Source organism: Megachile rotundata, chromosome 2 (assembly GCF_050947335.1).
Source record: "Megachile rotundata isolate GNS110a chromosome 2, iyMegRotu1, whole genome shotgun sequence".
NCBI lineage: Eukaryota > Metazoa > Arthropoda > Insecta > Hymenoptera > Megachilidae > Megachile > Megachile rotundata.
Window position 1 is genome coordinate 11934856 of NC_134984.1, and position 16737 is coordinate 11951592.

The 16737-nt window shown below is 32.8% G+C and overlaps 2 protein-coding genes across 3 annotated transcripts in view; one reads left to right on the forward strand and one right to left on the reverse strand.

The window, feature by feature from the left end:
- Positions 1-16737, forward strand: part of Flo2 (flotillin-2) — a 156164-nt gene that overhangs the window by 14714 nt on the left and 124713 nt on the right. The window lies entirely within an intron of this gene.
- Positions 386-15153, reverse strand: LOC100877665 (glucose dehydrogenase [FAD, quinone]). Its single transcript, XM_003705664.3, has 2 exons — positions 14381-15153; positions 386-3758 (listed from the first exon to the last, which is right to left on the reverse strand). The coding sequence occupies exon 2, from the start codon at positions 3529-3531 to the stop codon at positions 1657-1659; it is 1875 nt and encodes a 624-aa protein (XP_003705712.2). The 5' UTR covers positions 3532-3758; positions 14381-15153; the 3' UTR covers positions 386-1656.

Sequence of the window (16737 nt, forward strand, 5' to 3'; positions counted from 1 at the left end):
TTAAGTTTTCAAATTTAAAATTGTAAATTGTGCAAATTTGTCAGTTTGTAGTCTTCAGTTTCAAATTCAATAATTTGCTTGTTTGGAAAAACAGTAATACAGAAATGTAGGAATGTAGGAATGTACAAATATAGGAATGTAAGAATGTTGGACAATAACAAACATAAGGATGTAGAAATATACAAATTCAGAAATATAGAAACACAGAAATCTGGATACTTGCAATTTGGCTCCTAGAAGTATAGAAATTAAGAAACTAGACAATTCTGTATTTAGATTTATATCTAATTTATTTGGAAATTGATAATTCTGTAATTTGGTAACGAGCTTTCTAAATATCTTTTAAAGTTTAAAAATTCAAAAATTTAGAAGTTCAGGAATTCAGAAATTTAGGAGTCTGGATATTCAAAAGTTCGGAAATTAAAAACTTCACTAATTTCGTAATTTTATAATTGTAAATACAAAAATATCTCTCAGACGCAGTCATATTACCTATACAAACACATAAATGAAAATTTATTCAAAAATGACTATCATAATTTAAATTAGCGAATGTCATAATTCCTTTTACTAAACTAATTTAACAAACATATGTTACAGCTCCTCTATTATTTGCATATAATGTTTTGTTTATTCTAACGAACAATCTTGACGTATAATGACAATTTTTTTCTACATTTTTATATTTTATTAACAACCTTTTGTCTAACGCTTCAGTATGTCCATATTCATTAACATCGTAAACAGCAAAAATTTCAGAATGTTTTAAACATATTTCAAAAAATTAATTCTTTTTGAATTCAATAAAAAATTGTTAACATGCCTATTCGTATATTAATCAAACATCAAACAAAATTTTCTTATCAATTTCTTTTCACTTATAAGTCATTTAACAATTAATATTCTATGAATCAACAATCACGATATAATTAAATCAACAAAACTTGCTATGTACATAATATACATACATAATACATGTATTTAACAAATATACTATAACAAATTTTTGATACATATTCAGAGTTCAACAACTCTACATTGACTTTATCCATAAAATATAAACACAACAATCTTTTTTTGATATGAACACCTTATCAAAAAGTAAATTCACCTACTATAATTTGTCATAATCTTACAACACATAATTTTAAACTTTCAGATTTTATAATTTGGAGCAACTTTTTGAAATGTATAAAATTTTCATATTTTGAATCAAACGAATTAACATGTTTCTAATTTACAAATTTAACTTCCTGTTTAATATCGCAAGCTTACTTAGAAGACATAGACTTAGAAGACTCGCTACATAGAAGACCTTTCTTTATATTGCCAATTCAAGAATTTTCAGAGTCACTTGTATGTGAACCGCATGTTTGCACATCACACACGTGATCTCTGTACCCAGCCAGTTATTCAAAACGATAATAATATCGGACAACGAAGTCTTACAATTAGTAAGCCATTTAGTTTCAAAGAAAAACTTAGTTCATAGAAAAGTCGCTTAATGTAAACGCCGCTTTAAGCCTGCTAAGCCTCCGCAGTATTCGACATGCAACGAGGTCAGCGCATATCATTAAGTTGTTCTGTATAAGATAAGGTGTTAAAGTCAACGAATTGCATAAAATGTCCTGTTGCCTTGATATTCACTAGAAAATATCAGCTGCTAGTCTCTATAGACAGCCAGTCACTTTTGATCAGATCTGCACCCTTTTCCCCGATCATGATAATCGGCGCATTCGTGTTTCCGCTGCATATCGTTGGCATGATCGACGCATCGATCACCCTCAGCCCTTTCACACCGTAGACTCTCAACCTGGCGTCCACGACAGCGTCAGGATCACTCGGTGGCCCCATTTTGGCCGTCCCAACCGGGTGATAAATCGTCATGGTGATATGTCGAATGTGGCATTCCCAGTAAGCGTCCGATGCGAACTTCAAGTGCTTGCAATTCGGCAACTTGATTCTGTGAATCCTCGAACCGAACTGCTTGAAGACCTTAGCCTCGCTGACCCTGACCGCGATTTTGGCACCTTCGACCAGCGTGGCGATGTCGTTGGGATCAGAGAAGTAGTTTGCGTCTATCACCGGACTGTGAAACGGGTTGGAACTCCGTAGCCTGACCGTCCCACGAGATCTAGGCCTAAGAAGAAGAGGCATGATGGTCCAGGCGTCCTTGTTCGCGATGGGTCTGTACACCGTGTTGTAAACCTCGTCGGTTATCCCCAGCACCTTCTTCACTTGTATGCCGTTGTCCGAGTTAATGGACGCGGGCGCCATGTGCAGCTGGATATCTGGATAGTCCATAGACAGATTCGCGAATTTGGTGTTGACGAAAGCGTATCCTTCCACGCCACCCAGGGTGGTCATCGGTCCCCTGCCGTTGGCCACATAGTGCATCGTCACGGGAGCAGCTTGAAAACGATCCTGTACAATAGCTACTGGCTTATCGATTAGAAACGTTAGACCACCCATTCCAACGTGATCCTGAAGATTGTCTCCCACTTTCAAGTCCTTGATTACGCGGATTCCCATCTGGTGTAGATGTTCCTTGGGACCTATACCCGACAGCATCAGAATCTGGGGACTGTTGATGGCTCCCGCCGATAGAATCACCTCCTTCCTTGCACGGACGATCTGTCTACGACCGTCCCTGAAGAACTCCACACCCGTAGCCCTCAGAGTTATCGGGTCGATCAGAATTTTGGTAACGTGTGAATTCATGGCTGTGTGGATGTTCCGACGCAGACGAATCGGTCTGAGGAACGCCTTCGCAGTGGAGCACCTACTACCCCTACGTATTGTGCCCTGAGCAATCATGAAGCCTGTCTGTCGTGCTCCGTTTATGTCCCTGTTCTCGTAACCTATCTCGGTACCGGCCTGCACGAACGCAACTACTAGGGGTGTCTTCCAGGGAGACTCCTGTACAGTTAGGTAACCACCTGTGGAGTGGTAGGGACTCTTCTGGAGGTACGGATTTCGGTTGTCCTCGGACTTCTTGAAGTAATAGAGCGCCTGATCGTATCCCCATCCAGGATTACCCAGGGATTCCCAGTAGTCGTAGTCGTGTTTGTTCCCTCGTACGTATAACATGTAGTTGAGGACACTGGAGCCTCCTAACACTTTACCTCGAGGCCAATTGCAACGGCCTGCCTTCATGCCCAAGCAAGCTCTTCCTGTTGGCTCCGTTTTATACTTCCAGTCCAATTTTGTCAGCTGAAGGTACGCTGCTAACGATGGCACGTCGGTTATCTCGTTCTCGTCAGGGCCAGCTTCTAACAACAACACGTTCCAGTTGGGTATCTCTGACAGTCTGCTGGCGACCACCGCTCCTGCTGACCCTCCACCTACCACCACGAAGTCGTACTCTGCGTACAGAGGGTATCGATCGATAGGTCGACTTTCGGGGTCTAGTTGATCGTAACGGTAGTAGGATAAGCCGGCTATGAGTAGAGGGATCAGCCACAAACTGGTGCCCATCAAACCTAGGGCACCCTTCAACGCCGATGTGACCACGATCGCGCTGAATACCATTCTTTTTCAATTGAGGTCTTGCGAACTTGGTCGAAGGAAATTTTGGATCTTCGAGTGATCTGGATGGTTCGTATGACATCACGTGGGTTGAAGTTTCACCGTGAGGGGATGTCCGGTGGTCGGGTGCCGATTCTTTCTATCCGATGCACTGAGAACGACTCGTGGGAGCTTCTTCTCTTCATTGTGCGGTCGAAGGGGATGCTTGCTCGTTCATGGGGTTCGTCTTCCTGTAATTCAAGAAATGTATTAGGACTTATAACAATTAGAACTTGTTCACTATATCAGAATGTTGATTTACACTTTTAGCTACCTATTTTATGAGAATCATTCTTATGGTAATTATGAGAAATTATCGTTACACTTGCTACATTGATTGAAGGTCAATGACCTTCAAATATTTTGTCAAGGTCAACGTTCAATTTTTTCCGTATGATAGATGTTTTCTCCTTTCTAGTTTATGTAGTTAATATTTTTATATGATAGAGGTGGTTTTATATGAAATAGTATTTCTAATTCTAGTAGATAACGGGATTTGCGAAAGAAACGTTATATTTTATTAAATTAAGGGTCTCGTCAATAAAGATACCTTGACCTGGTAATTAAGGTCGGAAGCATGGCAGTGGCTTAATCCCTTCAGGGACAGAGTTTTGTTCACTATTGTCGTTAAATTTCACCAAGAATTTTACCCAAAGACTTTTCCAGTATTCATTCATAAATTCGTACAAAAAACTCTACATATTCCGCGTACATTTACACGTACATTACAGTGCAATTCACATCATTTCCAAAGTAAAAGTTGGTCAAAATATTCGTAATCAGAAGACAGATAACACAATGTAATACAAGAGATAACTTTGCAGTTATGTGGCTCGCGAACGAATTTCTAATTCCGAGATGAGAGATTAACAGAGATCTAGATGAAAATTGTCTAATAGAATTGCATAAAATTAATTTGGACAGGAATAATGGGGAAAGCAGAGTATTTAGCCGAAGCAGTGAGTAACCGCGCATTAGAGCTATCAGGGCCAGGAAGAGTTTTGCGGATCCATAACGAAGCCGAAGAACAAGACAGAGAAAGGCCACGTAACGTAACCACGAAAGTTTCGTAGAAGGAAACGAGCGTGGAAGAAGGTTTACGTTGGCGAAACACTTTCTCCTTTCCCCGTTATGAGATCACCATCTTGCCTCTTCACTGACAGCGACATAACTTCGTTAATTTGTTGTCTGCCTTGAAATGCCATTTAGCTGTCTCCCTACTTAATAGCCGCAAAAAGCGCGTTTTCGAGATTGTGAATAATTGTGACTGAATTTATTGCGTCGTAAATACTCCAGTATCCGTAAAAATTTTCAAATGTCAGAATATATTTATGAGGGGTCTTCGATGAAACTTCGAATGGGAAATTTCACGAAGCCAGTTTTATATTTAAATAAAGTTGGTCACATTCGGGAAAAGTCGAAAATGAGGAAGTTTAGGGAAGTTCTCTCACCTTTTAATTTTTTGCTACATTAAACCAAGTTTTTCGAACAGCTATTTCATGAGAGAATGTGTGGGAGAAAGAGGAGAGCACGACAGAAGCGTGACAGCTAATTTAAGAACGAGCGATCGGCCGGATGAAAAAAGAAATTGTATCAATTCGTTCTCAATTCGTCTCTATTGCATCAATTTATCGAGTAATCAACTCTTTTCTGACGTCTACAACACTCTCTTCTTTCCATTTTCATCATCTTTGTTAGAAAGAAACGTTAAAAAGGAATAACTACGTGTTTTCGATGTATGTGTCCGATCGGAACGATTCGGCAGTGTTCGGTAATTTACGGTGCGACATTCGCCGGTTCGCGAAGGTTAACACGCGGTGGATTTAAAAAAACAGATGTAATTAGTTAATAAATTATTGTATAAAAGTCGTGGAATTTATTTCGAAATTTCAACAGTTTAAAAATCATAAGAAACAGACTTTTCTTATAAACTGTACTTATCAAAGCTACAAATAATAAAAACACGCTCTGGAAATATACGTACAGTTGTACATACACGTCCTCGTATTCTTCTATATCTAAGAAATGTCTTTTATTATCAAATATAATATAATCTATTTTACAAAGAATTTCATAATAAATATTTACAATACTACATCCATATTTTTTCGAAACTCTCAAATAATAGTACGAGACAAATTGCATTTGAAAAAATATTTCTTCTCACAGACAAAAAGCAACGATACTAAAACTTTTAGTTCGAGCAAAGTTTCTAGGTTTGAGAAGAAACGTTCGGTAATGACTTTTAATGGAAAAGGAGAAATCCGCGAACGATTTTAATGTACATAGGGCTATCAATACCTGCGTTCGCGAAACGGGAGCGTAATAAATAAAGTCGTTTCCGGTCGATGCTCCGACAAACGGAGAACACGAACGTGGAAAAATCACGGCAATGCAGTGCCGTGCAATTTCTGTGAAAAAAGAAAAACGTAACGCGGAAACTGATTGAACGTTTCTTTCTTGAAATTACGCGTTACATCGAAAGAACTACGGAAGGAGCCTCTGACACGCTAATTCTTCTCTCTTTTTATCCCGAACATCTTGTCAGAATAATTTGCTTATTGGCTTGGAGCGTAGGCGAATGATAAACGGTGGTATAAGTAGGTGCTTTAGAGGGAAATTAGTGTCAAGTTAAAGACATATACATGTGAAATTCTTTGAGGATCCATTTCTTTTTTTAAAATATTTTTTTTTCATTTTAAGATTTTATTTGGTATTTCGTAGGATTTTTTTAGAATTTTATTTTTAAGGAGTTTTGTTTTTTGGAATTCTCTTTTGATCTTCTTTACATTTTCTATAGTTTCTAGGGTTTTGCTATTTTTGTAGAATTTCCCTAGCTGTTTTTCAGAAGGTAGGGGTTTTTGCAACCTTGTTTTTAAATTTTTGGATTTTTTTGATTTCCTTAGTTTCTTCAAATCTTCTCTATTTTTTTTGGGGTTGCCTTAATTTTTGGAAGTCTTTAGGTATTTTTTTTTCTTTTTTTTTTTAATTGTCGAGCATGGTGAGATTTTATGGGGTACTTGAAATGTGGAATCCTCTAAAAAGAGGAATTATCACTAGTTGATCAACTATTTTTTATCAATTTTTATCGACTATTTTTTATCAACTTTCATCAACTAATATCAGAATTAATAATTTCAATATTAATTTCAATTATTAATTTTATCTTAAAGTTTGAAACCTTGAAAATTTCAGAAACACATAATTTAAAAATGGACATGAATATTTAATAATTTAATAGTATGAACTTTGTAGTATTTAAGAATTTAAATATTTTATCTTCTGTTGTTATTATCTTCCAAAAATGTACATCTCATTGTGTCTCCACATCTCACTGCCATATCCACAATATACATATGTGTTCCACGTTAACAATTGTCCAAATGAAAGTCCGCACATATCTTTCAGTTTCACTAAAATCGTGAAAACTGTAAAAGATATCGAGTGGTCATAATTTCATGGTCAGAGGCAATAACACGTGCAACCGATCACAATTATTGCGTGTTTCTCCATATTTCTTTGAAACGCTTTCCACCGAAGTGTACGATAAAAAAAAATTCGTAGTAAAAAGTAACAGCTCGCATAACGTTCTTATCGATCAGACGATGTACGCAAGTATGTATTTTTAAACAGTTCCGTTTTCTTGTTTCAGGTAAGAGTTTCGTAGTAAAAGCCAGACTCGCCACGTGGATATTCAGTTAATTACTTCTACTTTTCCGTTTATGGCTAATATTTCGCTGCGGACAGGTAACAAGTCTGATTCCTTATGACTTTTTGTGTTGTTAAGATAATGCATTAGTATGCACTTTGTGGATTTTAAGAATTTGTATTTTAGTCGTATATCAATTTCAGTTTCTACACTTTCATTTTTATAAATTCAAGAATTGTCATAATGTACATATTCACAAATTTTATGAATTCGTGAAATTAACAGTATATCTTATTAATTACCTCCATGTATTAGAAATTACTAATATTGTGTATATTATTGATAAAAATTACACTTGGTCTGCTGTTCCATATATTTATATACTAATATATGGTACATACAGTTTTTCTAATAGTCCAATCACTATAAAAAGTAAATCTAGTTATTGACATTATCTCTTCAAAATGTATGTACCATATATTAGTATATACACTACCGTCCATAATTATCCGGACACTTGGTTTCATTGCATAAAACATAGTTGAACTTTGTACGAAAGGTATTTAGGGTTATCATATCATTTGTAATAATTATTATTATCTTTTTTGAGGTGTCATAACGTAATAGAATTAATTTTTAAGTACAAATTATACAATGAAAGTGTGAAAGTAAAATTCATGTCCAGAAGTACAAAGTCCAAATTTGTGAATCTAATGAAACGCTTTCGATTCTAAAAAAAATGTTAATTTCTACTGTGTTTCATTTCTATGGTGCAGAACGTATTCAGAGGGTTCTTCGATATGTTTCAAGTGTTTGTAAACTGTTGGTAGATGTTAGGTTCCCTCAATGGAGATAAGAATGGAGGTAACGCTACGCACTCGACAGTTTCGGTTTAGTTCGTATGTAGCTTCTTTTCCATCGAGATATGAGTTCCAAACGAGAATTATCAATCGAAAAACGTTCCAGTATTCTGGTCTTCGCAGAAAAAAAAATCGATTTTAGTTACTGTTGCAGATACTTGAATAACTTTCAACGCGAATGCATATTTCGCTTGTGTCCAGATACTTATGGACGGTAGTGTATGTTAGTAATATATATGGTGCATATATTAGTCATATATGGAACAGCAGACCAATTGCAATTTTTATCAATAATCTATACATAACACCTTTGCACTCGAAGGTAATTTGACTGTTTGCAAATAGCGACTTTAAAACTTACTAGTTAAATGAATACTTTTGAAGTTATTATGTCTCTATTAATAATTTCCACTATTGTTAGTTTCACTATGTTTATACATCACACGTGTCATATTATATAACCAGTTTAAAAATGCTTATTTTAAATTATTGTATTAATTACTGTATAAAATGGTAACTAAGAGTCACTCCCTTCAGCGCAAAGGTTATGCGTCAGAATCTCAGTTCAATTTTATGTACGCGTGTCATCATACAAAGCCTGCTGAATATTTTTTCACAGAAAATTTTCCGCAGAGGTAAATCCGATAGTGTAGACGGTTTTAGAACAGGTTTTGTGGTGATCAAAACTGAAAACGTACTACGAAAGTCACCTTAACCTCAATTTCGCGTGCATTTTGGCGGTAAAAATGGCGTCATCGTGTTACGTCATTATGGTTCCATACGATTTGCACGTTTTCTGTTACGACGAATGCACAAAGAATATAGTTTAGCAAAGAGCTCTGCGATAGTTACAAGTTATTCAACGAGCTGGACTTCAAGAATTAATAGTCTGTGAAATTTTATTGCTGCGAATATTGTAATTTGGACAACTGTTTTTCTAATATTCGAATCATTACAAGGGCTACATTTGATTATTGATATTATCTCTTCTAAAATAAAACACGCGAAATTTCTAAATGTTTTATTCGCTTATTGAATCTTGCAAGTGATATTGATTAACCCTCCGAAGGGGGTGCAATGGCTAGCTATTTCATATTTAAGTTTTTATTGTGTTTTATGTTTTAAGTTTATTAAGTTTTATTATTCAGTGATCTTATTTTTGTTAATGATGTTTTTAGAAGAGTTTTAAAAATCAAGGACATTGTGTATGTGACGAGTAAAAATATAATGATTTATGAATATAATTTAGGAATATAATCGGAACTTATTGAAAGAGAAAGATCTCAATTGTGAAGTTTAGTATACAATATTTGTGAGTATTAGACTATTAGACTACATAAGGGACTATTGTTTGACTATTAGATATTTACGAACCTGTAAATTTGAAGATTTGGTAGTTTGAACATTTATCAAGTTTTAAATTTGTAAATTAGCAAGTTGGAAAATTTGTAGCTTGAAAATTAGGAAATTGCAAACTTATGAATTTGAAAATTTTCAAAATGGATAATCATAAATTTGACAATTTAGGAATTGTGGAATTGCAAACTTGCAAAGCAGAAAATTGCAATTTTATAGATTTGGAAACTGTAAATTTGCAAATTTGCGATTTGGGAACTTGAAAACTTGTAGATTTGAAAATTTGCCAATTGAAAAATTGAAAATTTGAGCATTCGAAAGTTTGCCAATTGCAGGCTTATAAATTTCACAATCTGCGAACTATACAATTGCAAATTTGTAGATTCGAAAATTGGAAAATTTTAACTCACAAATTCTCACATTCTTATACTTGCAAGAGTACTTTATAAACTTCAGTGTTTAATAAACTTTTGATTGGTTGATTTCTACTCTTTCATACTTCCGAAGCACCGGGGAAATGATAATGACATTTAAGTGAGAAAACACGTTTTCAGGTCTATGAAATTGTTCGTAGAATTAGAATTGCGTAACCATTCGTGAGACTTTCTTTCTTTCTTTATGCAACTTTCGACGACAAAGGAAAGTAAATGAGATAATTACCAACAAGTAGAATTGACGCAAGATCAAGTTGAATTATTTCCAAGAAATCAATAGTGATTTACTACGCTTTACTTTGTACATAAAAATCCTTTTTTTTTTAAATAAAAAAAAAGAAAATATTGAAAAATCAAAGCGAAAGAAAAACTATGAATTTATAAAATTTGTATTTGTTTTTTTTTTTAAATAAATCTAAAAAGTTGTTTGCTTAAATACTAGATATTTTTTATTAAATATAATCCTTCAAATTTAATCCTTATATTTCAAATGAAGAAATTTAAAAAAAATAAATATTTTTGTCATTCATTAAAAATTGAAAATTGATATAATGTTTTTATATAATGGTTTCACAGAATAAAATACAAAATAAAATAATATTAAACGCGTATTATTGTTTTGGGAATAAACAAGAAGAGTAAAAGAAATGGCATGGAAAGTGAAGTTAAACAGGTTTTTGCGTGAATTTCGTAAGTTGTGTAACATCCTATAAAACCGGTCTGAAATATTTCAAGTGAAATGGCAGATGTAATACTCATCGTATAGCTATAAACCTATTAACCGAAGAAAATGTTATTATGAATAATTATATGCAATCGGAAAATGCACATATAAAAATTATATGTATATAAACATTTAAAAAGTAGTGTTTGTTATTTGTTTTTTACAGTGGATTTTTTATTTCAACGCGAACGATATTCTTAAAATATCCAAGGAAATTCTTAAACTTTTTTATAGGTTGTTTGTTTTTATTAAAATTGCTGTTGTTTAAATCTTAAGAATTGGAAAGGAATTTGAGAATTGATATTCTTAAATTTGATGAGTTGCAACTTATCGAATTTTTTAGATTGCAAATTGGTATATTTTTAAATTTTGTGATTATTAAATTTTCTATATTTTCAAAGATTGAAATTACTGAGTTTGTGGATTTCTAGATTTTTTTATTTTTAGAGTAGTTAATTCCCAATGTATCCAGTATTCAAATTCTCAAATTTTTAGGTACATAAATTTCCAAATTTCCAAATTATTAAACTTCTGTATTTTCAAATTTCCAGATTATTAAATTTCTACACATTTGAATTTCTTAATTTTTTAATTCCTAAATTTGAAAATTGTAAATTTAGTAAATGAGGAAGTTTGGTAATTTGTATATGTGAAACTTGGAAAATTAACAAATTTTGTAATACAAAAGTTGGAAATTGGAAAATTAGAAAATTTAGGAATGTGAAATTTGGAAAATTTAATAATTTAGAAAATTAAAAATTGAAAAATTGGAAAATTCAGTAATGTAAAAAGTAGAAAATTATAAAACTATAAAATTTAGTAATATAAAAATTAGAAAATTAATAAACTGAAAAATTTAGAAATGTAAAAATGACAGAATTTGGAAATGTAAGAATTACAAAATTTGAAACAGCACTAATTACTAACTTGAGAAACTTGTAAATTCAATTATCTCAAACTTTTAAATTTCTAAATTTACACCACATGTTACAACATCTGTGCTGGCTGCCATCATCGTCAAGGACTAAAATAACCCAACTTAAAAATTTCGTTCGATTCATAAATGAAAATGTATTCTTCACTATCCAACACAGCACTTTCTCGATGTCTCCATTGCTATTAATTATGAATTATTCATTTTTGACAGGCGTTTACTTTATTTTTTCTCATCTAGTGAAATTAGAAATTTTTTGAAAGCATCATTTCTGTAATGATCAAATAACATCTCTATAATGTTCCAAATTATATGTCAATATTAATATTAATTAACGTTAATAATAATAATATCAATATTTACATAATGGAGATATGTTATTTAACATTTATCAGTTGAACATTTTATTTCATATTAATAGTGAATTGTATGTAATAAGTATTTGTGTACAAATTTAAAACACTTTTAATTTTCTGTACATACGTGTAATTTTCTATTCAATATATCATACATATTGACTTCACACATGAAAGTCCTCGGCTTCTAAGCAGAAATTGAATCATTCCACAAATTCCTATTCATTCCTACAATTCCTATTCAATATGCAAATTCTTAATAAACTTGATAATTTATATAGCAACCTACTAATGAAGAGTGTTGAAAACTCCTTGATATGTGTAGACATATAAGTAAATATGCATTATAGACATATAGACATATAGGTATAGACCCATTAAAATGTCAATTCATAACACAAAGTCAAAGCTCAAACATATTTTCATTTAACACTAAACCTACCGGCATATAATGTGTATTTAATTTGAAATTAAAAATGACAGAACCACCGATATGTACGGTTTGCAGAAAGAATATCTCGACCCATCATCTACTATTTGAATGCAACAAATATCAGACCTAAAGACAGAAGTATGGAATAACACCGACCAAAGCCTTAACTTCGCAAAAATACATAGAGAAAACCCTACAGTACCTGAAAGAAATCAATTTGTACCATAGTATATAGTCCAACAAAGTGTAGGAAATAGAACCCAGTCGTCGCTAATGACCTGAAGGTAGATGCGACGTTAAGAAAAAAATGAAGTTTAAAAATTAATAAACAAACGACGAAATATAAATTAGTACACACACTTATTCTTTATCTTGATCAAAATCAGTTCTGATTTCAAGAAATGTATTTTAACAAAATGTGTTGTCATATAATAAGAAACTTGTGGAGCGGTCATTTGATCGGTTAGGTAGTTTCAGTGTTAATAAAATGAAAATTTATGAAACGATCTGATAATACAATATTTAGAATTGTGTGTCATGGTGCAAAGAAACGTACATACGCGTACAAGCTACATTATTGCCTTTTATATCCAGAGAACAAGCACACTAATTGCAATATTATGTCGACATTTTCAACCTTGAGCCTCTGTTCTTCATTATGAATATTTAATCTTGCGAGTCAATATTTTTTTTACGTTTAAATGCGATTATACTATCGATCCTCGTGTGTAACCCACACACAATCCATTCTTACGCAATCGATTGCATTCTCTGAATCAATTTGCGATATTACGAAGAATTGGTGACCTTAATAGCTTCGAGTCTTAATGGTACAATTATTCTGTATTCAAATTAGCACTCTTTTTTTATTTTGCCCTGATTTTTTGAGACATTGTAAGTGCTGTGTGTGCTAGTTTATTATACTTGAGCAGATGTTGAAACTGTGAAAGAAATTTTTCATGTTTGTTTAAAGTATTGGTGACTTTTTTAAATAAATATTTTATTTTAGACTTATGCGATGTACGAGATGGATTAATTTGAGGTTAGGTTAGGTTATTCAATTACGTTAAATATTATTTTGGTATTTTTGTTTAAACTACAGGTACATTTCTTAAATAAATATTTTATCTGGATTTATGCAATATATGAGATAGTTTAATTTGAGGTTAGGTTACGTTATTTAATTACGTTAAATATTATTTTGATATTTTTGTTTAAATACTGGCACATTTTTTAAATAGATATTTTATTTTTGATTTATGCAATATACGAGATAGTTTAATTTGAGGTTAGGTTAGGTTATTTAATTACGTTAAATATTATTTTGATATTTTTGTTTAAAACATTAGTACTTTCTTAAAATAAATATTTTATGTTAAATTAATGCAATGCACAAGATGCTTGAATTTAAGGTTGTTCAATTAAAGTTAATTAATAAAGTTATGACAAATAACATTTTTATATTTGTATAAAATATTGGTACCATGTTTAAATAAATATTTCCTGATAAGTGTATACAATACACAAACTGTTTCAAGCTGAGGTTCCATTAGATTATATTATTTAAAAAAACAGTTTAAAAAATTTAATATATTGCCAATTTCAAAAATGTTCAGTAAGAATATAACAGGTATCTACCTGTATATAAAAATTGTTAAATAGAAAGGATTCTAAGGTAGCACTTACTGCATATACGAAAACTATTAAACTATATTGTATTATAATAATAAAACATCTGAAATACAGTCTGTCGTAAACTCATAGAAATTTTTAAATTAATTTTGTTCATATGCATCAAAAATTTAAATTATCTACTGTAAACACATGAAAATTTCAAATTTAAAGTACATATAACTATACAAATGCATAACAATATCTAAATTACTGTCTTCTGTATAAATTCTGAGTCACTCTTGTCTGTACACACATAAATTCCAAGTCACACTCTTCTATTTCCACGTAACAAATTCTGGATTAATATACTGTCAAAGCTCATTATCTACCTAAAGTCTACTGTACATAAAATCAAATGGAGTCGAATCTCTTTCCGAACTTCAAGTTACCAACCTTCTATTTCCCCGACGATCTTTTGTTCCCGGAACATTTCTCATCAGTCCACTTCCTGAACCACAGTCCTCGACGCGTCCACAAAAGGTGTCTTCGAAGATGCACTAATTTTCAAGGGTAATGTTCACAGGGTCTAACACCCCGACAGACAATCGGCCAGCAAGCAATTGGTCAGAGGATCGGTAATGACACTCGGAAGAACGATACGGTACTGTACCGATACCACATTCTCCTACTCATTTCACTCTCACCTTCCTTGTCCGTCTGGTCGGTGACTGAGTTTCTTCGTCCTTCCCGAAGGCTCCCAACCATACTTTGGCAGTGAAAGTATTCTCTTCCTGTGGGTACCTACGCACACCTATCCCACCCTGACTATGTGGTAACAGCCGGTGCTTACACTAACGTAGCCCATTACCTGTGTGTTACGATGATCAACGTGCCGCTTCCTCGACGGCATTTTTCTCCTCCTTTTTTGTCAATCTGATCGTTCGAAATACTCGGTTATGCTCGGAGATGTGCACCACGTGATCGTTAACTTCTGGGATTCTTTTCTTTGTGGACTAATATTTGAGGGATACAAAACACGTTCGTATCTTTATGTGAAGGTTATGAAAATACTTAAATGGTAGCTCAAAGGTATTTTGTTTAAAGGGTTGAATTTTTATGAAATTATTATTTTTCACTGTTGTCTGTTTTGATACTGCAAGTTTGGGTTGAAAATAACTTTCTTCAAGTCTCACTTAATCATTTCCTTCTGGGATTCTGATCTTTCCTCTGTGGACAAATATTTGAGGATTACAAAATACATTTATGCCTTCATGTATGAAAGTACTTTCATGGTGCCTCTAAGATGTTTTGTTTACTAGGTTAAATTTTTATGAAATTATTATTTTTCACTGTTGTCTGTTTTGATACTGCAAGTTTGGGTTGAAAATAACTTTCTTCAAGTCTCACTTAATCATTTCCTTCTGGGATTCTGATCTTTCCTCTGTGGACAAATATTTGAGGATTACAAAATACATTTATGCCTTCATGTATGAAAGTACTTTCATGGTGCCTCTAAGATGTTTTGTTTACTAGGTTAAATTTTTATGAAATTATTATTTTTCACTGTTGTCTGTTTCGATACTGCAAGTTTGGGTTGAAAATAACTTTCTTCAAGTCTCACTTAATCATTTCCTTCTGGGATTCTGATCTTTCCTCTGTGGACAAATATTTGAGGATTACAAAATACATTTATGCCTTCATGTATGAAAGTACTTTGATGGTGCCTCTAAGATGTTTTGTTTACTAGGTTAAATTTTTATGAAATTATTATTTTTCACTGTTGTCGGTTTTGACATTACAAGTTTGGGTTGAAAATGACTTACTTCAAGTCTCACTTGATCATTTCCTTCTGGGATTCTGATTCTTCTCTCCATGGACAAATATTTGAAGAATACAAAACACATTCGTACCTTTATGTGAAGGTTATGAAGGTACTTTGTTGGTAGCTCTAAGACATTTTGAATGAAAGGTTGAATTTTTATGTAATTATTATTTTTCACCGTTGTCTGTTTTGATACTGTAAATTTGGATTGAATATGACTTACTTCAAGTTGAACAAAACCGAATGGTAAAAACTCTTCATCGCGAAATCATGTACTATGCAACCACAAGATGAGATTTGGAAATTTAGAGAAGTAGGTCCTTTCTTGTTGTCTGGTCTCACTGTTGTAGGTCCTTTCTTGTTGTCTGGTGACTGTGTGTGACTGATAAACTTAATTAACTGACGTGTTGTGTGTATAGAACGTGGAATACACTTTCAACCTCAAATGATTGCTGACATGCTTCTCAATAGTCTCTGAGCTCAGCTTGCGGCAGCTGGGTGATGCTGGGGTGAAATGTTAATTAAGATATTAATTCTGGAAAGCTTCAATCTGTACAATTTTTGGTTTAGAAAGTAACAGTATAAACAAGTCTTGTTTTGAGAAATTTCTTTGTTTGAAATTTTTATTTTGAGAAATTTGAATATTTGAAATTTTTTCTTGGGAAGTTTCTGTATTTCAAACTTTGTGTTTTGACAAGTTTCAATGCTTGAAATTGTTATTCTGAGAAGTTTGAATCGTTGAAACTTTTATTTGTATCGAAGTTTCGATACGTGAAATCATTATTTAGTAAAAATTCTCTACTTACCTTTTGAAATAAAAATTCAAGTAAAGAGTAAAAATGTTATGCTGTAATTACCATAATTACCAAAACAGTACCTATTACATATTCATAACTTGCTAGTATTATTTTCTCTGCAAATTATAACAGAAACCACTACCCAGTAAATAATTTATCCAGCCATAGACTTATTACTGTAAATACTACAC

Coding starts and splice junctions, on each gene's coding strand:
- LOC100877665 (XM_003705664.3), bottom strand. CDS start 3,531: ATGGTATTCAGCGCGATCGTGGTCACATCGGCGTTGAAGGGTGCCCTA.